Below are 21,223 nucleotides of genomic sequence, written 5' to 3'. Positions count from 1 at the left end.
AAAAAAAAAAAAAAAAAAAAAAAAAAAAAAAAAAAAAAAAAAAAAAAAAAAAAAAAGAGGTTATTTTTCAAGTTTGAGTGTATGTCATGTGTTTACTTTTTGAGAAACTAATAAAATAGATAGCTATTTGTTTGTGCTTACTTTTTAGTTTAAAAGGTTTTGTCTTGGGGTGTTTGTTTTTTCCATTTGGTTTCTAATTCTGATTCCATTCCTAATTTTTTTTTTTTCAATTATGTTTTTTTTTGTCACACAACATGAAATTTAATTAATTATTTGAGTCCTTCCTATTCTATGTTTTAATTTGATCAAATAAATAGGCTTAATTCTTACCTTTAAAATTTGAATCTTATTATGTATGAGTTTGTATTTAATAATGAATTTGATAACCACCTAAGTTCTTCCCCTGTCCTAATGAAAATTTTGATAAAGTAAATAATTTAATTTCGAAACTTTTTTAATAGGAACTCGAAAATAGCATTCACAATTTAATCCAATCAATGAGATTTTGTGAAGTTTTATTCCTTTATTTTTTAAAAAATTATTTATTTATTAGAAATTTGAATATTTTGATGAATAAAAATTTATTCATATTTTAACATTTGAGCTATCTAACGGTAAAATAAAAAATAATAATAATAATAATAAATAAATAAATCTCATTCTTTTCATCAACCATTTGAATTTAAAAAAAAAAATTTTGACATAAAAAGCTTCCAATAAAAATAATAATAATTAATGACTTTTATAACCATTTTCATACAATTATTAACAAAATATTAACGTGACATTTGTAAAATAATAAAAATATATTATTATGTTTTATTTTTAATTTAAAAAATTATTTATTTCCTTTTTTAATTTTATATGTATAATTAATATATATATATATATATATATATATATTCTGTCATTTAACAAATACCCGTGAATATTCCATTTATAATTAATAAAAATTGGATGATATAACGAAATGCAAAATTCAAACATAAACTCAGAGGTAGTCCAATTATATTTTAAAGGAAAAAAAAAAATTAGAGGAAAGGGCGATTATGGTAATTTACCAAATGCAAGGAAAAAGGCCCAACATGGGCCCAATTCACTATTGTACATTCCAATGGGTCGAAATTTTCGAGCGTCGAAGCATCTGCGGACTTTCCTTCCCAATCTTCGGTAATGGTGGCGTTCAAACAGTTCTTTTCTACGCCATTTTCACCTTTTTTTGCGTTTCCATTACTGGTTGAAATTGTTGACCCAATATCATCAATCGAATAGCTACAATCTCGAGTTATAGGTATGTATTTTGAACTTGATTTCACTTTGGATTTGCTGTAATTTTCTGGATTTCGTTGTTTGTACGAATCCTCATTTCGTCTTTTTACATCTGGATTTGATGATTTGATTGAGGATGCCATTGATGTTTCTTATGGATTTCTGTCTTCTCTTGCGTACAGTGATCATAATAAGTAGAGAAAGCGTATTACTATTTTTTATCATCTTTGGAATTTGGAAACTAAGTAATATGATTGTTAGATGCTGCGGGAGAGTGAATTGAATGTCCTATTTCTTTCACAAAAACAAGAGGAACACTAAATTCTTCTAAATATCTATGTTTTATTTTGAACAACAATCGTACTTGAAGGAAATTCTAAAACTAAGAGGTGAATATCATTTTGGGAGATGACTTTGGTAAGGAAAACTTTATGTAGTTTTGAATTGGCGAAAAGTTTACGGGTGTCATTCTTGATCATTGAACTGAACATGAACTTGTATCTATTTCCAGTCATTTTGATGATGAAAACGAATAGGTATTTCTTGAAGTTGTTGTATTATCTGCTGATAACTTCAAAATTTGTTACTTCCACAGGCTGTTTTCTAAATTTTGTTTCACTGTTGCTGTTGTGCAAAAATGGTGGTGGATACTCATGCGCAGGTTGCAAAATTTTCTGTGGCCTTACCCTCGTCCTTGGTTACCCTTCCACATAGATCTTCAAATAGGTTGTCTTATCATCTCCCATTGGGTCTAAAAGCAAAAGTAAAAAAGATAAAGTCCTCATCTGCTACTGATGCAGGACATAGTGTGCCTCCCTCATCTTCAGAAAGAAGGAATCCACTTGCCATTTTTCTTGATGTTCCTCGTACTGTATGGAGGCAAACATTGCGTCCATTGAGTAATTTTGGGTTCGGTCAAAGGAGCATATGGGAAGGTGGGGTTGGGTTGTTTCTAGTGTCAGGTGCTATACTTCTCACACTCAGTTTGGCTTGGTTGAGAGGCTTTCAACTGCGGTCTAAATTTAGAAAATACTTGGCTGTCTTTGAGTTTGCTCAGGCCTGTGGTATTTCTACTGGAACTCCTGTAAGAATTAGAGGGGTTACTGTTGGCAATGTCATTCGTATTAACCCTTCCTTGAGATGTATTGAAACTGTTGTTGAGGTATGCAAATTCATATCCTTTTTATCATTCTATCCTTGATTATCTAACCAAAGACTAAAAATACTTTTTGTGTCTGAAATTACTTTTTATTCTTCAAAATCATCTCAAACTCATGTAAGTTTATCGTTAGTTTGAGAACCAAAAGTTAAACTATATAGGTGTGGGATCTCACATCGGTTGGAGAGAGGAACGAAGTATTCCTTATAAGGGTATGGAAACCTCTTCCTAGCAAACACGTTTTAAAAACCTTGAGGGGAAGCCCGAAAGAGTAAGCTCAATGAGGATAATATCTGCTGGCGGCTAGCATTGGGCTTGGGCTGTTACAAATGGTATCAGAGCCAGACATCGGGCGGTGTGCTAGCGAGGACGTCGGGTCCCCAAGAGGGATGGATTGTGAGATCCCACATCGGTTGGAGAGAGGAATGAAGTATTCCATATGAGGGTATGGAAACCTCTCCCTGGCAGACATGTTTTAAAAACCTTGAGAGAAAACTCGAAAGGAAAAACCCAAAAGGGGACAATATCTGCTAGCGGTGGGCTTGGGTTGTTACAATAGGCTAGTTAACAAATAGGCTTACTCTTTGACTTACAAAGATTAAAAAAAGAAAAAGAAAAAGAAAAGGAGAAGACATTGACTAAGATGCGTAAAAGGAAAGAAAATAAAAAAGAGAGACGTTTTAGTTTCCTTAATCAAAGCTTTTAACAAAGAGTTTGTACCATATGCCATTTAGTTCATATTATCTTCCTATAGAGTTCATCATAGTTATTTTCCATTGGCATGAATTCGTTTTCTTACCATTTTTTTTTCTATCACAAAATGAAATATACCACCCATTTTGCAGCTTGAAGATGATAAGATAATTGTACCACGTAATTCATTGGTTGAAGTAAACCAGTCTGGTCTTCTTATGGAGACAGTGATTGACATTACTCCTCGCAATCCTATTCCAGTGCCTTCAGCGGGACCACTTGACTCTGAATGTATCAAAGAAGGTTTAATATTATGCGATAAGCAGAAAATGAAGGGGCATCAAGGGGTAAGTTTGGATGAATTAGTTGGAATATTCACTCGGCTTGGGCGCGAAGCGGAGGAAATAGGGCTTTCCAATACATTTGCATTAGCTCAACGAGTTGCTTTGGTTATTGAAGAAGCAAAGCCTTTGCTTTTAAAGGTCCGACTCCTTACAATTTCATGCTCTAAACTTTATTTTCTAGCTTGGTTCCTAGGCAGTCATTCAAATTATGAATGTTCATATCTTGTAAATATTATAAGAAAATATTTTGTTGGCAACTCTGATGGGATGTTCACTGATTTCATGAAGAAGATGGAAGGCTTGTAAAAAAACAATAAATACTATGTATTCGTATGCCAGCACTTCCATGGAATCTGGTTACTTATTAAGGCTTCTAGATTTACCTAGTAGGTAGGATCTGGACTTTTGCTAAAAAAAACTTTTAAAGAGCAAATATGATTGGAACATTGATAGCTCAAACATAGGAGTTGCATTGCGGCTAGAAACTGGGAGTTTTCTTGGGTATTCCGGTATGAGCCTTCGAACGGAATCAGGAATTTATAGCTTTAATCCTTGAAAGTTGTAATTATTTGTGTTAAAATGTATTAGGTTCTTGTTTGATTGTCTATTTTGATGAGTGAGATATATAGTTCCACGTATCTAACTATCTTCCTATGAAAAATGTTTGTTTTGATGTAGTGATGTCTCAGATTCAAGCCATGGCTGAAGATGTTCAACCTTTGCTCGCTGAGCTTCGTGACAGTGGTCTTCTAAAGGAGGTTGAAAATTTAACTAAAAGTTTGTCACATGCCACAGAAGATTTAAGGTAAACTATTCCTGAAGTCTGAAATTGGAATTTTAATGTAGATAAGCTCTGATTTCTGAATTGCCACAAACTTTATAATGAAGCTTCCCCGTTGAGGAAATGAAAAGGGTCTATAATTTTCAATCCTTTGACAACTTTCACCAGAAATTAGTCGCTCTTTTCTTGATTCTTTTATGCATTTCTTCAAGAGAACAGCCTAAATAACATTTGTACAACAGATTTTGGCCTTTTCCTTGCACAAAAATCAGCTCAAACCCAAAACATACATGATGATTTTGAAAAAGAAAAAGAAGAATCAATCTTTGAATTCCTTTTACATGATGTATGCTTATTGAGACTTTTTCGATCGTTTACAGAAGCGTGCATGCGTCCATTATGACTCCCGAAAACACAGCACTGCTTCAGAAATCCATTTATACGCTAATTCTTACTCTGAAGAACATAGAGGTAAGATCCTAACTGGTCGAGTTCTTTCCGGTTTGCCCCAAGCAGTTACTTCTCATAATTACTTTCTTTACCGTTCTAACTCCTTGTTCCTCACTATTGCAGAGTTTGAGCTCAGAACTTCTTGGGTTCACTGGCGATGAGGCTACAAAACGGAATTTAAAAGTGCTGATCAAGTCTCTCAGCAGGCTGCTATGAAACAAAGATATGAACTTGGTATTAGACAACATTGTAGCATCTCAACCTTTTCATATTGCGAGCACAAAGCCGAAGTGGCTCGACGTAGTTTCATAACTGTTATGGTTTCGGCTTCCGCAGGGTGGGGAGGGAGGGAGTCAGGCTCAGGCATTGGCAAAATTTTTGAGATATTTGTGTATGTTCTTAGGTAGTAGCCCTGCTTTAACAGAAGGAAACTGTTGGTTCTTATAACACATATTGGTCCATTTCTTTCAAGGCTTCTTTCTTGTAGGCTGTGGCTTTGGCTGATTTCATAGACATTTGAATGGGTAGGGGCATACTTGCAAGTTGATTGGTCCCAAGGGTACTAGAGAAAAATGGGAGGCATAAAGCAAATGACCCTTCGACGTAGGGATGTTCGTGAGTTGGATTAGGTCATATTGGAACCCGAGTCTACTAATTAGATTGAATTTATAACCATAGTCTTTTAAATCAATAAATGTAATTAAAAAAAAAAATTGGTGCAAAAACTAAATCAATACCTAAAATAGGTTGAAATTGAGCTTTCCACATCTTCAAATTTTTAGGTTCTATGATTAAATTATAAGTACCACGTTCAAATATGTCTAATTGTGGTTTATTTCCGTTAAGTAACCCACTTGCACGAGCACATCTACTTAATATAATAAATTTGAAAATTTTTATATTTGGCATTTTTATTGGGCCATGATCAATCATTCATACTTCATTCATACTTACCTTGAAACATAACAATCATATTTCTAAGTTTAATCGGGTGTCAAAAAAAAATCAGTATGGTCGAAATCAAACCAAAGCGATCAAGTTAAACTAGAACTGGTCTATGAACAAAATCCATATAAATCCTTCAGGGTCGGTTGGCAACCGATAATTTCGGTCGCCGGCTAAAATTATTTTATTTTAGATATTTCAACTTATTTATAAAAGTTGCTAATCACATAGACCTGTTGTTTGTCTAGGCAGTTAGGGTAATACAAAATTAATGTATGAAATTTGATGTGCTTATTTATACAAAGTATTAATAATATGGGTTTATTAGTTGTGTAGGCACTTATGGTAATACAAAATTAATGCGAATGAAATATATGATTATCTTTAATTAACTTCGTAATAATTTTATTAAAACTGCTTCCCACATTTCAAATAATTTATGATTTTCCTTATAATTAATTAATTAGTTAATTAAATTCAAGTAAGAGAAAAATGTAAATTATTTGTGTTGACTTGTGAAGCCAATTGCTCTATATAAACCCCGAACTCACCCTTTCCTTAACCATCTTCATCTTTTAACTTCCGAATCACTCTACCTGGAAATTCCAAATTTCCAACGCCGCCTCTCCCGGTGTCTCCTCCGTATCTCTCGCCGGTTCTCCGCCGCTTGCTCTTTCACGCCACCTACGTCTCTCGATCTCACTCGTTCGTCCATTTTCCGTGCTCGTGAATCTAGGTCCTTTGCCTTTTTCTCTTCCCGATACCAGTTTTTGGAAACCAGATCTGCCGGATCCATTCTCTTCTTTTCGTTTCAACTGTTGAGATCGTGTTGTTCATCCGCCTTCTTCTGGATTCCAGTGCCGTTGTTTTACTCCGATCAGTTTTGTGGCAGATTCGGTAAGGAATGGCCAAGTTCGCATCGATTTGTTGTGCAGTTCTTTCGGCTCTGCTTTTGGCGCAATTCACTGTTTCTTCGGATTCTATAGCGGAATCCCCCGCTCCGCCGCCGCAGACAGGCGCGGATTCACCTTCGTCGCGCTCTCCTTCCATTTCCAGTCCACCGGACGCATCTCCACGGAATGCACCGGTAAGTTCTGCTCCATCGCCTTTACCATCAGATCTTGCTCCTGGTTCATCTCCGACTCGATCGCTGCCTCCTTCCTCTTCTCTGGCTCCTTCTCCACCGCCATCTGAACCTAGCGACTTTAACCGGAGCAATGTGAGTAAAGAAGACGAATCGGATGGAGAGTCGAAGGACGGGATGAGTGGAGCTCAGAAATTTGGAATCGCAGTAGGAGTGATTGCGGCGGCTGGTTTGGTTGGATTTGGAGGATTGATTTACAAGAAACGCCAAGCCAATATTCGCCGATCTGGCTATGGTTATACTGCGAGGAGAGAGATTCTCTGAAGACCGCCATGGCTCTGGTACCTCTTGGTTTCTTAATGTAATTGGTTTTGGTAACACATTTTTAGGGATTCATCGACAGTTCCAACTTCTGGATTAAATATTCTTTTTGCTCGATTACAATTCCATTATAAGTTACTGATGTGTTAATTTTACTGTTCTATTTCAATGTCTTCGAATTCATATTTCATTTTGTGCTTCCTTGTTCGATTTTCTGCTCTTCTCCTGACGTATTCCTGAGGATCTGATTTCTGTTTGGCTGATGAGAAAGTCTTAAAAGAGAAAACGTATGAGAATTCATCATATCACCAGCGATAAATGAATTTCCTCCATATTTATTCCAATTCTGTGTAAAATTATCGTTTCTTTCCGTGATTTTCACAAATCACAATCATGTTCATGCCATTTTTATCGTGAATCGTTAAACATTTATAATGCTTATTAAGCTTGCATGCGGACAGAAGAATTAAACTGAATTTGTCTCTATCTTCCTTTTTTTAATTATCATTGTTGTTGGTCACAATTTTGTTTCTCAGATTTTGATTTTTTAAAAATGAGGAATTTCTTTATTTTTAATTTCTCTATTTTATTTTCTAATTTTTATAATACTCTTTTAGTCTATAAAAAAAAAAAGTAAAAAATTTTTTTTTTAAAAAAACGTTTTGGTATACATATATAACTATATATGTTTTGATTTAATTGGGTATTTGAAATTTTATTTATTGAACTAAATGAACATTTATTTATTCTTATTGTTAGTTTCAATGATAGAAATTAATTGTAGCTTAAATAATAAATGTGTCTATAATAAATGTCCGTTCAAAAGGATGGGCCATAGCAACTCTATCAATTACGAAGTTTCATTGCTTTAAACAATGTTTTTTTTTTAAATAAATAAAAAAAAGCCATTGAAAAGTTAAAAATTGTGATGTGAATAAATAATTTTGAAAAAAAATATATATTTTCGTATTATTTTTTCATTTATTTATTTCTATTATCTTTACCATATGTTTATCTGAACTTTTTGTAGGCTATTCTCTAAACTTTTTTTCTGTCTAAATAAATATTTTGTCCCTTTCTTTTTTCTTTTTTTCTCTATCTTTTAATTTATTGTCTTTCTCAAATTTTTATATTATATTATTTTATTTTATTTTATTTTTGTCCATCTGTCTCTATCTTTTTTGTGTCCATATATTTTTATCTTGTTTCTCTCCTCTTATTGGAGGAGACATTCACGATGGATAAATTATTTGAAGGTATCGTAGCTGCCAATTTTTGTTGAGCATGAAGAAAAAAAATCTTATATACTTTATAACATTAATTAATGAAACTACAATATTTTTTAATACAGTATCCATCCTATGAAACCCAAATAATTTGGTCTAAAAATTAAAATTTTTCTTAAAAATCTTTAAAAGATAACCTGAGTTATTATCGCCCTCTCTTTGAGATAGAATTCAATGTCTCCCATAGTTTTCTTTTGCTTTTCTTGGTTTCAAAAAGAATTCTCTCCCAAAATAGAAGAAGAATTATCGAATTTATTAAAAATTCGATACACAAATTACACAAATATTTAAGTAAATAAGATAAATTTTGAGTGGTCTCAGTCGAAAATGGGATTACACAGTGTCATTAATTTAATTACAGTGGTAATCTGCAAAATAAAAAGATGGAGGGAGTATTAGAGTTAATTTTTAGAATGGGAGGAGTATAGATGGGAGAAAGAATAAATTATTCAAATTTTAAAATTTTAAAGTTGGAATTCTTACCGTTTTAAAAGTTCATATAAAAAAATTTAAGGGTTTTTATAAAGAAAGGCTTGTGAGTTCAATTATAGCAAATTATAGTTTGCAAGTGATATGTGCAATTTCTCAAAAATTTATTATAAATAAATCTAACTAAAACCTCTTTTAATATCGTCATGAATTTAATATCACTTGTCAATATAAACAAAAGCGAACTAATGCTTCCAGAAATGGTCTCGATATCAAAGTTATCCATCAATTTAATATGAATCAATCCGAATTTAGTGCAAATTAGTGCTTCTTTGAAATCCTCAAGATATTCATAATCAATTAATATTTTGAGAATATATTAGTTATAGAATATATTTTTAATCCCGTTAATATTTTTCCTTTATGATTTTATTAGTAATATATTTTATGTTATTCTCAAGATTTAGTTAGTTTATATTTTTTATTTATTTTGAAGTATTAGTGGGTAGATTGTATTTTATTTAAACGTTGTGAATATCAATGAAGATTGAACTTTCGACCCCAATTTTATTTCTCATTCTTAACTCTATATTGTTTCAAATAAGATTGAACCTTCGATCCCAATTCTATTTCTCATTTTTAACTCTGTATTGTTTATTTGAGTAATAATATTTTCAAATCTATTCACACTTTTGAGTAGTAAATATTGTGTTAGAATCTTAGTACACCATTTAAAGAGTCGGGTAGAAATTTTCTAATGAAATTCAAGGAGTTAATTTTACAGAGATCGAGAAGAATTTTAAAATGACGTCGTTCTATCTCAAGTTTGATTGAGTGGAAATGAAGCATCAAAGAATGAAACTACATTTAAAGTTAGTTTAATGTTTTAGAGATTAGAGTATTAAATATGAGTGAATTAGAGAGATTATGATGATGCTTAAATCAGTCCATTGGCCTACAACCCATCAACACTTTCTTTGCATTCATTTCAAAAGCAAAAACACTTTATCTTAATTTCCCATATTTTCAAATTGTATATAAGATTAAATGAGAGGTTTAAAATTTATAAGATTTTCATACCAAGAATATGTTTCCAGTATTTATTTATTTAGGAAAGACTATGTAATAGACTAAATAAATAAATAAGTAAATAAAAATTATTATTATCTTTAAAAAAATTTAATAAATTAATAAATAAAAATAATTATTCCCCAATTTCTCTCCACCGTAGTCCCTTTCCCAATAATCTCTTCTCAACCCAGTTCACCATTCCTGTAACAAAAATGCAAAAATGTCAAATTTGAGAAAACCTATTAGGTTTATATGGGAGAGAGAAATTTATAAAAAGGTTAGATTTGAGAAAACAGATATTATCTTTTACATGGGGGAGAGATTTATAGAAGATGGTGAAGATTTACCAGAGAGAGAGAACACTAATAACAAAAACAAAAAGGTTCAGATTTAGTTTGGCAGAGATATTGCGTCAGTAGTAATAAGAATTGATTAAAAATTGGCTAAAACTAACTTTTAAGAGGGAAACCAAAAGATAAGAAAGATTGTGTGAATATAATTAAAAGGAGGGGAAACACGAGATAGAGATAGAAGATTATGAATATAATTGAAATTATATGAAAAATGTTTAAGAGTATTAAACACCCGAAGAGAAGACAGAATATCTTGAAAATGTTAATGGATGTTAACTTGAAAATGTTAATGGATGTTATATGGTTTGTATGAAAATAATGCTATAACAAATATATATAAATATTTCAAGACTTTACTCATGCAAAGGCTCTAACGTTTGCGTGAAGTATAACACACGGACCAATATAAATTAGAGAAACAATTTTGTAGAAGTTCAAACTTCATATAAATTGACTTGGATTTCAATGGACTTTCATTAAGGATAACGTTGGGACATCAGTCTAAGCTAATCAGGTAAGTAGCCTTACTATCGCATGGTTATATTTGATGTTGACACGTGTCTGTGGCTCTACACGTGTCATATATACTGATATTTGTGAATTATTTGTGAATCGATATACTTATGATATGTGAATTGTATGATAATAATTGTGGTACATTGTGTTCAATGATATGTTTGAGAAGAATTCGAGAAGGATGCACAAAACGATATGTAACGATAGGAGTAAGATACGTTCATGAAACGTTAAAGTTAGGTTACATATTGAATTGCTATGGATATGAGATAATGATAAGAGAATACAGTTATGTTATGGGTAAAAAGGGATAAGTTTGTGATAGATTGATAGAACAATAGCATTAAGATGCGTTTCTGCGATGATATGACTAAGGTACGTTCATGTAACGATATGACTATGATAGATATAAAAACGTTAAGACTACTATAAGTTAGGGAACGATATGACCACGAAATGTTTACGACATGATATGATTATGATACGACATGTCAATGACGGACATATATATGTTCTCATATCAGTCCTATGACATGAAATATGTTATGGTACCAGATATGTGATAAATTGACATGTTCATGATATGATACATTGTGATGCAATATGTTATGGTATGATATGTATTCGATGAAATGTTATGTTAAAAGCATAGAACGTTATGTTATGTCTCTTAAATTATGCGTATACAATATGATATAAATGACATGAAATCACGATAAATGGCATGGAATATAATCCCGTTAGAATTATGTATGATATGTGAACTGAAGAATAAGAAACGATATGATATGAATGATGAACGATATCTGAAACAATATGAAAAATGATATGATATATACATAATGCTAGCGGGGTTGTATAAAATGATAATGAAAACGGAAAAATGTTGGGACCTCATGTATTATGTGTGCTCATGCATGGGGGATACCTCTATTCCATCACGAGGGTACAGACATGTACATCCATTAGGCAGGCGAAGTATCGTTATGTTTTACATAATGCTGTCATGACGGTTACTAATTCTAATAGGTGTCCGGCAAAAGTTAAGCTACTAGAGAAAGCTCGCCCGACAAGAAAAGGGGCCCAACAATGTGCGAACTGACTGGTGAGCCCATACTTGTTTGTAGAGTTGTGTGTAGAGTATATGGTACACATTTAAGCCGCCCAATTAGAATAGTGTCGTAGGAAACAAATAAACTAATAGGTCCCGTCATAACATATTGCATGTTCTTCCATTTAATTCCAATAATGGGATCACTTACCGAGTATTTCTTAAAATACTCAAGTCATGTGCTGCCTTTATTTCAAGTTAAGGCAAGACATTCCTGTACGGTTGACGAGCCAAGACACATGCATAGGGTAGTCGCATCTATTTTCTTAATCTTAGGCTAGAATAAGATATAGGTTATGTTTTATGAAAGTTTAAATGAAGTATTTTCCTATTCCTATTTATGACGTGTATATAGTAGCTTAAGTAGAAAATTTAGGGACAGACTAGTAGCAACCAGAATTAAAAATTAAAAAATTAAAAAAAAAAAGTCTTTTTATATTTGCTAATTATTTGTGAGGGAAGTTGAGAGAGTCATTTACGTACCAATTGTGAAGCTGTCTCTTTCAGTAGCCAATGAGCAATGGTGGACATTATTAACTTACTACACAAATTAAAGCTGTGGTCTCCCCTCATCTATATCTTTCCTGTGTCTTTTATCTACCGAACCAGAACTACCACGTACCACGTCGACGTCTCTCATTCTTCTGTCGTAGGGTCGACCCACCGGCCATGATCTTTCATTAGCTGGATTAGAGCCTCCGTCGCATGCTCCATTGCAATTCCACGCTTCACCACGGTCTGTAGAAAACACAAAACTTCTTATCAAGATACACTACCATTCAATGAAGATAAGAATGAAGTATAAGATACACTGTCATACACTATCAGTTTGAAGTATAAGAATTAGATGCGACGGGACGTTACCTTCCCAACATAAAGATCGATCTTTCCCGGAGAACCCCCAACGTACCCAAAGTCAGCATCGGCCATCTCCCCAGGACCGTTTACAATACAACCCATAATTGCAATCTGATGACATTAGGAAGAAAGGAAATTAAATTGAATGTTGCAGTTTTTTTACATCATCATCATGTAATAAAAGTTCAAAATCTGTGTAACTTACGGAAACTCCAGGAAGATGAGATGTCCTTTCCCGAATTTCAGCACTTATTTCTTGAAGATCAAACAATGTTCTGCCACAAGATGGGCATGAAACATACTCCTGCAGTGAGGAGTGCAAGGATGTAATCCAGAAAAGTTATCATTTACTAAAAGGCACATTTGATAACCCCTACGAGTTTTTCTATTATCTACTTTCTAAGAATGATTTCATAATCGGATTTTGAAATCAGACTTTGACCAATAATTCAAATGTTTTTCTAAGAAATATAGAAGACATAGTAAAGAAATTGTGAGAAAATAAGCATAAATTTCATAAGAAAACTTTCTTACGGTCTTCGTATTCCTCATTCTGCAACCCTGTAGCAAATTGAAGGATGCATTCCTTACGAAATCGAAATCCTTATCTGGGGCTTCTAACAGGACACCGTCTCCGAGGCCATCGACCAAAAGGGATCCCGCATTGGAACCAGCACCAATAACCAAGTCGTCTCTATGAGCAAGGGAAAATAAAACTCGTTGCTTGAACACTTCAAATAATAAAGTTAATGAACAATTTAACTACCTGTGAATTCCCTCTGGAAACTGAATGTGATGAATCACAGGGAAGCTAAGAGCATTCTCTGATAGATACTCAAATAACCTGAAACCAACATTTGACAAGCTACTCAATGTTGCTCTAGATAGTAAGTAATAAACTGCTCCTAAAGGAATATTATTATACCTCCTTGCAGCGTGCACTCTGCTGACTTTGTCTTCTGAATATGGTAAATCATGGAAAAGCATTGTAGCATCAATTTCTTTCAAGATTTCCAGATCATTGTATGATTCATCACCTCGTACAGAAACAACCAACCGTGTGCCTGAGCAAATTCATTGACATGGGATGTTGCAAGGAATTTAGAAAAATAAAAAGAAAAAGAACATACTGAAATAGAAACAGACGGAACTAACAGGAACAGGAAAAACACATACCTTCAGGTAAAAGTTTGTGAGCACCAGAGGACAACTCCTTCAGACTGACCAGAACCATGGCATTCGGCAATGGCTTTGTAAGTTGCTCAGATAAAGGAGTTATGACACCTATACTTATGTCTATCAGCCTTTTGAGAGCCAGACGCTGATCATGAGACAGAGAAAATCAAATTTGGATTCATCAGATGCACTTAGAAAAAAAAAAAAATTAAAAGCAACAACAACTTCTATTTGCCCCCCTCCCCACTCAGCAAAAATAGAAACGTATCAGAAACCGAAAGGGAAGTTCTTACACCATTAGCATCATCTACTGTAGGAAGCTCTCTCAGTAAGATTGAATCCACTGTGGCTAGATCCTAACCAAATTGACAAAAACTGTGAGGAAAAAGAATAGAAAGTAGAAAAAACTGGGATTATCTTATACAGAAACCAGAATAAATTATACCCTAAACGGCATGCCAACAACAAGCTTTGCTGCAAGAGATTTGTACAGAAGTTCTGGCACCTGGAGGTAGGAAAACAAGAAGTTAGATAGTTTCCACACCTTTCTCATATTGGGATACCCCATGGAGCTGAAATTAGGAAAGTTTTAGTGCACCTTCAATTGATCCAAGGAAACCGACATGAGAACAGAGCCATCACGGTGCAAGACACCTCTATAATCCACCTCCTCACCCTGTATCACAATCAATCATTTATCTTAGTCTAAGAACATACAGCAGCAGGGCAAAGTACAAAGATCATAAAAAGCTGACCTCCTTTTGCATGGGCAACTGGCCAGATCGACGCTGAAAAGTAAAATAGTGTCTGTGTTTTTCCTCGAATGGGACCTTATAGACAAGGAAAGATTTGTGAGTAGTGAGTACAATATTCAGATTAAAGAGATTATACATATAAGAATTACCACACAAAACAACAACAACAACAACAACAACAACAAAAGAAGGGTCCTACCACTCCTTGCTGAAGTTCAGCTGCTCTCATACCAAGGGTTGCCAGCCTTCTGCATGGATCTATCTCCTCCTCGGGTTGTTCTGTTAGAGAAACTCTAATAGTATCACCCAAGCCATCCTGTACAACAGAAATAATTTTCTAAATGCTCCACATTGATATGGCTTCTAAATGTGCAAATTCTTTGGGGTATGTGATCAACCCAACCACAATGACTCGAAAGAAATTTGCAGAGAACTGAAAGAGTAATTGTCAACAGATTCTTTACAAGAAAATAGAACTCTTGAAAAAGGAAAACCTAGTGATATTGGGACCCAGAGTTTACATACAATTTGTGTGTGAAAGGCAATGATATGATATAGGACTATCAGCACTCCATTTGGTGACAGTTACCTGAAGAAGGGTCCCAATGCCAATGGCAGACTTCATTCGTCCATCCTCACCTTCTCCGGCTTCAGTAACTCCAAGGTGTAATGGATAATCCCAGCCTTTGACATACAATTCAGATACAAGCAAACGATATGCCTGAACCATAATTACTGGATTGCTTGCTTTCATGGAAAAGACAAAATTATGGAAGTCCAACTTTCGGCATATTCTTGCAAACTCAAATGCCGATTCAACCTGTTAGGACTTGGGAGAACTTCTATTAATAACATCCCTATGCTAAGTTCAAAAAAGAAATCAAGAAAAAAAGGTTGTTTATAAAAATTTAGAGGAAAAATTGCTAACCATTCCCCTTGGAGAATCGCCAAAGTAGCTCATTATACGATCTGAAAGGCTCCCATGATTTGTTCCAATGCGAATTGCTCTTCCATACTTCTTACATTTCTCAACCAACGGAGTAAAAACCTTTCACAATTAAAACAGGAAAAAAATATTATCCATGGAGAACTTCCCCAACCCCATTATTTAAGAAAAGAATCAGGTTCATTATTGCAAATTTTACAAATTAAAAAACAAGTAATCACAATAATTTAGAATTTGTTGATGACAGACTATCCTGACCATATTGCTAACTGGTAACACGTGCCTTTTGTAATATTAGTTTCCATTCCCGAGTACTAAAATTGCAATATGCTCCAGCAACATATGAAGGGGGAAAAAAGTGAGAAGAAGTTTTACCTCCTCAATATGCTCAAGTTCTTTTTGATAATCATCCTCAGTGTACTCTAGCTTTTCAAATTGAGCCCGCCTATCAGCTGCATTAGACGTGAGCTTGACACAAACAATCTTTCTGAAGAAATAATGCAGAATGTAAGTATTAGAAATAGCATACCAAAATTTCCAGGGTTTACACGAATTTTATCGAAGCACTCGGCAACTCTCAATGCAATGGGAGGAGCAAAGTGAATATCTGCGACCAGAGGTATATTATAACTGCAAAATAGAATTTTCAGAGACATCATAAATTATAGAGACCAAGCTCCAAAAAATGTTCAATATATAAATATTAAACCTACTTTTTCTGCACAAGGGTGTTCTTGATTTCAAAACATGCATCTGCTTCTTTCTTCCCCTGAACTGTTATCCGCACAAGATTGGCTCCCTTGTCAGCTATTTTCATGACCTACTAATACAAATTGGTCATCTTCAAAATTACAAAAAGTACATGACACCACAATATAAAGTATCAAAGTTTTTCTATTATGGTGATGTCTTTCTTAGTTGCTATAGACTTCAACATCCATATTGTCCATGAGAAGAAATCAAGAATAATTTGGACAAACTACAACAAGAACTTTTATCACATAGTTATAGCCTCATTTGATTTTCAGCTTTCAACTCGCTCAGCACTAATAATTGCGATACTCATGTTCCATTGACTACAACATCTCACAATAAAATGAGTATCAAAGAGTATTTTTATTGTCAGAATACTGATGAAGGGATTGCAAAATGAAAACATAACTGAAATAGAAGAAATATTAAAGTACCTGTTCAACTGTTCCAGCAACATCTTTTGTATCAGTTGTTGTCATTGTTTGAATCCTTATGGGATGCTCACTACCAAGGGCAACATTTCCAACCATCACTGTCCGTGTTTTCCTCCTGACTGTTTTGTTTAGGGATTCACAGTACTTTTGTCGAGGAACTGCAATGGAAGATGATTATCTAATTAAATAAAACCAACCTTTAAAGTACATTTTGGCAATACTTAAATAACATTTATCTTCTGCTCTTCAGAAAGTGAAGAAACGTGGATAAAAACGAAACTAGCTTTCTTTTTAACATCAACCACTAGGTTGCACGTGTGTAATGCATTGCTAATTTCCTTAGATCTCATCGCTATTGAGGATTCATTAAAGTCATCGTAATTCAGCGATCCATTCTTACATGCAACAATAGGTTAACAAAAATATTTTTTATGACTGGTAGATGCTTTTTGCTTTTTGTCTTATCGGTACTCAGTATATTTATGGGAAAAATACAATTCCTTCCTTACTGTTAAGGACGAATAATATATATTGAAAGAATTACTTATCAGTATCAGAACTCCTGTGCTTGAAATGATATCATCATGATTTTCTCCCTATTTAATCTTAAACATACTTTTGGTTAACATATACTTTTGGGTTAAGGATGATTTTTTAATCCATGTTCTCCATCCTACTTTCAAATGCTCCCACTTCGTAAATTGTTTAACAATAGATCATTTTCTCTCTCATATCGAGTAAGAGTGGACAAAAAGGCAACAAAAGTAAAATCCATATTTGACTTTCATGTCCTTTATTTGCCACCAAAAATCAAGTATAAGTTGGATAAAACGAGGGCTAAATAATGCACATGCATTGTTAAAAATTTACCCAGGAGAGAACTCCCTTCCGATGCGGGCTGAAGCTCCGCAATATCAGGGCCAGGATTGGAATTCCGTATGACCAAAACCTTCCTTCCAGGAGACCTAATGCTCTTCAAATCAGAGACTTTTACCAATTGCAACCGATTCGCGAATCCTAAGTTCACATTTCCGCCTTTCAACCCCGAAAGATGCGACGGTAGCGTTCCAACAGAAGTCATTTCAGATCACGATCGTCGCTACAACAAACCGTAGATTCATCAAGATCCAACTCAAATATAAAACTCAAACAACTTCTCCAGTTAGTAAAGCAACCGTCTCAGAAATACAAGTAAAACAACCGTCTAAGAAATGCATGTACCAAAAATTCATCATTCTAAGCAATAGCTGTCCAACTGAAAACCATTAGTACTTTTCCATAACATGCATCGCCAGAAAGAAACAAAAACAAAAACTAATAGAAAATTTCAGAATCCAAGGAGCTAGAAAAGGTTATTAAAAAAATTACAAAATTCAGTCCAAGGTACACACCTAAACAGACAATTCACAGATCACTCCTCGAAGAAACAAAAAAAAAAAAAAAATTACAGAACTAAAATCGGAAAACAAAACAAAACCACCTCAAATTCAGCATGGAATGTTTAGCAAAAAGAAGAAGAGTGGAGGAAACAACACTTACAAGCTTGAGATTGCGAATTTGAAAGAGAAATCAATCTCCTAATGGAGTTTGAGATTGCGGCTTTGAAAGAGAAATCAGTCTCAAATTTGAGTGGAAAGTTTCAGAATGACGGAAGACTGAGAAGACGAAGAACTGGTGGTTGTTGCAGACCCAGAGCTTCTTCCCGTTGTGATCGCCGAGAAAAAATTGTGAAGAATTTCTGTATTTAAATTAATAAATAATTGGAAAATGAACACTAATTTTTTAATGTTAAAAAAAAAAAAAAAAAAAACTCTCTATTTAAAAAAAAAAAAATCAATATTAATTTTGGCATTTTCATAAACATTTTTAAACTATCATTACACAATACATTTATTACAATTTTAGGCAAAAATGGATGATTTTAATTAATTTTTTTAAAAACCTATTATTCAAACCTGTCAAATTTGACATTTTAACCATTTTTATCTTAATTTTAAAATATTTATAAAAAAAATATCAAAATTAATATTGCAACTATATTAGTAAAGTAATGGACAGAGATTAATCGTAATTTTTTTATAATTTAGACAATATTTAAAATAAAATAAATAAATAAAATAAAAGGTGAAATAACGACATAAACGTTTTTTCGCAGGTTGCCGGGGATGTATAACGTACAGGGGTGTTTCCACTAGGGCTAATTACGATGTTACCCCTCCTATTTGATGAAAATTTGTAGAAGTGCCATTTTGCTTACACGTTTTTTTCGGTATTTGATAGTGACAGAAGAGAAGAACGGTCAACTCATGAAAAACGACGTTGAATTTTGTTTTTCTCTGTTCCAAATTGGATTATCCTCGAATTTTTCTTCCAGATTTTTAAAACGTATCTATTAAGAAGAAAATTTAGCTCTACTCCACCGGTGTCACGAACTATATGGTGACTGACTCTAATACCCATTTGTAGTATTGTGAAATACTACGTCAGTTAGAGAAGATAATGAAAGATTTTTTATAAGAGTATGGAAACTTCGCCTTAGCATACGCATTTTAAAACCTTAAGGAGAAACCCAAGAGGAAAAAACAAAAGATGAGAATATCCACTAACAGTAGGCTTGAACTATTACAAATATTATCAAAGCCAGATATTGGGTGGTGTGTCAACGAGAACGTTGGGTTTTTAGAGAAGACAAGATCGAAAGATCTCCCATCGTGAGAGGTGAATTGGATTTGAGAGATCCCATGTGGTGGAGAACAAAAAAATCTTGTATAAATATATATAAATCTCTCGTTAATAAACACATAAATTGGGGATTATCATTTAAAAAACTCGCTTAAAATTCTAATGGGCTCTCCGATAATAATTTTTTATTTTTTTTTAAATGAATAATTAAGTCTCTTATTTCAATTCTTTACCTAATTTGTTTTTTTTGTTAAAAAAATTATTATTATTAAAGGGAGACGTATCTCTTATTTAGGCCTCAATTCAATGAGAAGTTTCCTTACAAGGAAAAGTTGCATAATTATACATTTTAAAATTTTATTAAATTATAAAAATAAAACAAAAATCTAACCACTGTGCCCACTGGTTTTTTTTTTTTTTTTTTTTTTTTTTTTTAACAAAAATCTCAGCCCACTTGGAAAACCCTAGCTGATCCACTTCACTTCTTCGTCTTCTTCTTCCCGCCCTGTCCTCCTCCATTTCTGCAGCCTCCTTCCTCCCAGGGGTTTTGCACTGATTTTCTACTCCATTGTTGTTACAGGTATTGTCCCAATCTTCATCTATATCTTTCTTTTTACTCGGACAATACTAATTAGAGCTTGTTTAGTTAAACAATCGTAGCAACGTAAGTAAACAGCCTTACGGCAAATTGAGACCTGGTGTGTGTTCAACTGTTCTGATTCGAACATGAATTAATAATCCAATTCTCTTTTAGTTTTTAGCTTGATTGATTGATTGATTGACCTGACAAATTCAACCTTAATTATATTTGTATATTTGTAGATTATAGTTGGGAGAAGACGATAATTTATTTTTATTTTTTAAAAAATTGAAATTCTCTCCCTCAATTAGTTCAATAGCTAATGGTATTTTGAATTTATGGAAATAAGGGCATGAATCCGATTGGAATATGAACCAATCACTCTGGGAAGTTCAAACCTGTTTTAAATCTAAAGGTAAATGAACCAATCAGGATATTCTGTGAATGTGGATTGTTTTTCTTCCGTAATGAAAAATTCATCTACTTCATTTCAGAAATCAAGATAAAAGGGTACACTAATTACATTGAAGTGGGTAAACTCTGCATAAAAAGTTTCTCCCACATTGTTCAATTGTGTATATATTTCTTTGGAGAATGAATTACTGTCTCTCCCCTATTTCCCTCTCATCTTCCTTTATACCTTTTTCTCTCGTCTTATTATTTAATACAAATTCTCCTAAATTTGAAGTTGGAAGACAAAATAGGTATATATTTAAAAGTTGAGGGAAAAATAGGAAGCTAAAGTTTCTCCTCATTGCGGCTTTTATATATATATATTATAGATATAGATATACATTTAGCTTAAAGAAAATAATATTTGACAACGGTTGATCATCTTATTATTATTTTATATTTTCAGAATTCAAGTATTTATTCTTCTCTGTTCTTATACTTTTAGGCCTATGTTGTAATCCGTATTTCATCTCATTCTCAAAACCATCTGATTTACAGGGCAAACACACTCTATCTCTCGTTGGTTTAATAATTTATCAGTCTCTCACTGGCTTTTTCTCATTCCTTGAAGAGGTTTTTACCATCTTCCACAAATCCGCATTCTGTTCGGAATATAAGGTACAGACATGACTTTAGTTTCCCTTCATCCCTCCCTTTGGAAGTTTCCCCGTTTGACATTAAATCTGGGTGTTTGAAAAGGTTTTGTTCTAGTACTACTTCGTGTGTGTGTGTGTTTTATTTTCTTTTCTATATATATATATATATTTTTTTTTT

The 21,223-nt window shown here is 33.4% G+C and overlaps 4 protein-coding genes across 6 annotated transcripts in view; 3 read left to right on the top strand and 1 right to left on the bottom strand.

The window, feature by feature from the left end:
• The first annotated feature begins 1,110 nt into the window (after positions 1–1,110).
• On the top strand, positions 1,111–5,182 carry LOC111452008 (protein TRIGALACTOSYLDIACYLGLYCEROL 2, chloroplastic-like). Of its 2 annotated transcripts, none has more exons than XM_023092526.1 (6): positions 1,111–1,291; positions 1,905–2,431; positions 3,274–3,603; positions 4,155–4,270; positions 4,627–4,717; positions 4,820–5,182. In XM_023092526.1, the coding sequence occupies exons 2-6, from the start codon at positions 1,907–1,909 to the stop codon at positions 4,910–4,912; spliced, it is 1,155 nt and encodes a 384-aa protein (XP_022948294.1). In that variant the 5' UTR covers positions 1,111–1,291; positions 1,905–1,906; the 3' UTR covers positions 4,913–5,182. The 2 variants fall into 2 exon arrangements, with proteins under 2 accessions (XP_022948294.1, XP_022948293.1); XM_023092525.1 differs by having other exon boundaries at positions 1,865–2,431.
• Positions 5,183–6,168: 986 nt separating this feature from the next.
• On the top strand, positions 6,169–7,234 carry LOC111452046 (proline-rich receptor-like protein kinase PERK10). Its single transcript, XM_023092571.1, has one exon. It carries the CDS (start codon positions 6,546–6,548, stop codon positions 7,047–7,049), a length of 504 nt encoding a protein of 167 aa, XP_022948339.1. The 5' UTR covers positions 6,169–6,545; the 3' UTR covers positions 7,050–7,234.
• A 4,992-nt stretch (positions 7,235–12,226) lies between these two features.
• The window catches only part of LOC111451995 (4-hydroxy-3-methylbut-2-en-1-yl diphosphate synthase (ferredoxin), chloroplastic), a 14,455-nt gene continuing 5,458 nt past the window's right edge, over positions 12,227–21,223 (bottom strand). Inside the window, exons 1-20 of one of the 2 annotated variants that reach the window (XM_023092503.1) lie at positions 18,274–18,476; positions 17,605–17,833; positions 16,735–16,892; positions 16,261–16,367; positions 16,077–16,177; positions 15,923–15,999; positions 15,530–15,649; positions 15,191–15,421; positions 14,801–14,917; positions 14,602–14,676; positions 14,445–14,522; positions 14,292–14,351; positions 14,140–14,202; positions 13,847–13,991; positions 13,596–13,734; positions 13,437–13,514; positions 13,205–13,364; positions 12,876–12,974; positions 12,677–12,781; positions 12,227–12,550 (exon numbers count right to left, since the gene is read on the bottom strand). In XM_023092503.1, the coding sequence (XP_022948271.1) occupies positions 12,449–12,550; positions 12,677–12,781; positions 12,876–12,974; positions 13,205–13,364; positions 13,437–13,514; positions 13,596–13,734; positions 13,847–13,991; positions 14,140–14,202; positions 14,292–14,351; positions 14,445–14,522; positions 14,602–14,676; positions 14,801–14,917; positions 15,191–15,421; positions 15,530–15,649; positions 15,923–15,999; positions 16,077–16,177; positions 16,261–16,367; positions 16,735–16,892; positions 17,605–17,815 (2,226 nt within the window). In that variant the 5' untranslated portion in view covers positions 17,816–17,833; positions 18,274–18,476 and the 3' untranslated portion in view covers positions 12,227–12,448. Of the gene's footprint in view, positions 12,551–12,676; positions 12,782–12,875; positions 12,975–13,204; positions 13,365–13,436; positions 13,515–13,595; positions 13,735–13,846; positions 13,992–14,139; positions 14,203–14,291; positions 14,352–14,444; positions 14,523–14,601; positions 14,677–14,800; positions 14,918–15,190; positions 15,422–15,529; positions 15,650–15,922; positions 16,000–16,076; positions 16,178–16,260; positions 16,389–16,734; positions 16,893–17,604; positions 17,834–18,273; positions 18,477–21,223 lie in introns of those variants that run through there. The other variant, XM_023092504.1, reaches the window with a different exon arrangement.
• The window catches only part of LOC111451993 (leucine--tRNA ligase, cytoplasmic-like), a 6,552-nt gene continuing 5,195 nt past the window's right edge, over positions 19,867–21,223 (top strand). The window contains exons 1-2 of the mRNA XM_023092502.1: positions 19,867–19,996; positions 20,948–21,067. The gene's annotated coding sequence lies outside the window, so the exon portion shown is untranslated. The remainder of the gene's footprint in view (positions 19,997–20,947; positions 21,068–21,223) is intronic.

Source organism: Cucurbita moschata, unplaced genomic scaffold (assembly GCF_002738365.1).
Source record: "Cucurbita moschata cultivar Rifu unplaced genomic scaffold, Cmos_1.0 Cmo_Scf00014, whole genome shotgun sequence".
Classification (NCBI taxonomy): Eukaryota; Viridiplantae; Streptophyta; class Magnoliopsida; order Cucurbitales; family Cucurbitaceae; genus Cucurbita; species Cucurbita moschata.
This window is presented reverse-complemented; position numbering and strand designations above follow the sequence as displayed.

Bases quoted from the DNA above. Each gene is read 5' to 3' on its own strand.
- LOC111452008 (XM_023092526.1), top strand. From the start codon at position 1,907: ATGGTGGTGGATACTCATGCGCAGGTTGCAAAATTTTCTGTGGCCTTA. The intron at 3,604-4,154 runs GTCCGACTCCTT...GTGATGTCTCAG, and splicing joins CAAAGCCTTTGCTTTTAAAG to ATTCAAGCCATGGCTGAAGA. The intron at 4,271-4,626 runs GTAAACTATTCC...GATCGTTTACAG, and splicing joins CATGCCACAGAAGATTTAAG to AAGCGTGCATGCGTCCATTA.
- LOC111452046 (XM_023092571.1), top strand. From the start codon at position 6,546: ATGGCCAAGTTCGCATCGATTTGTTGTGCAGTTCTTTCGGCTCTGCTT.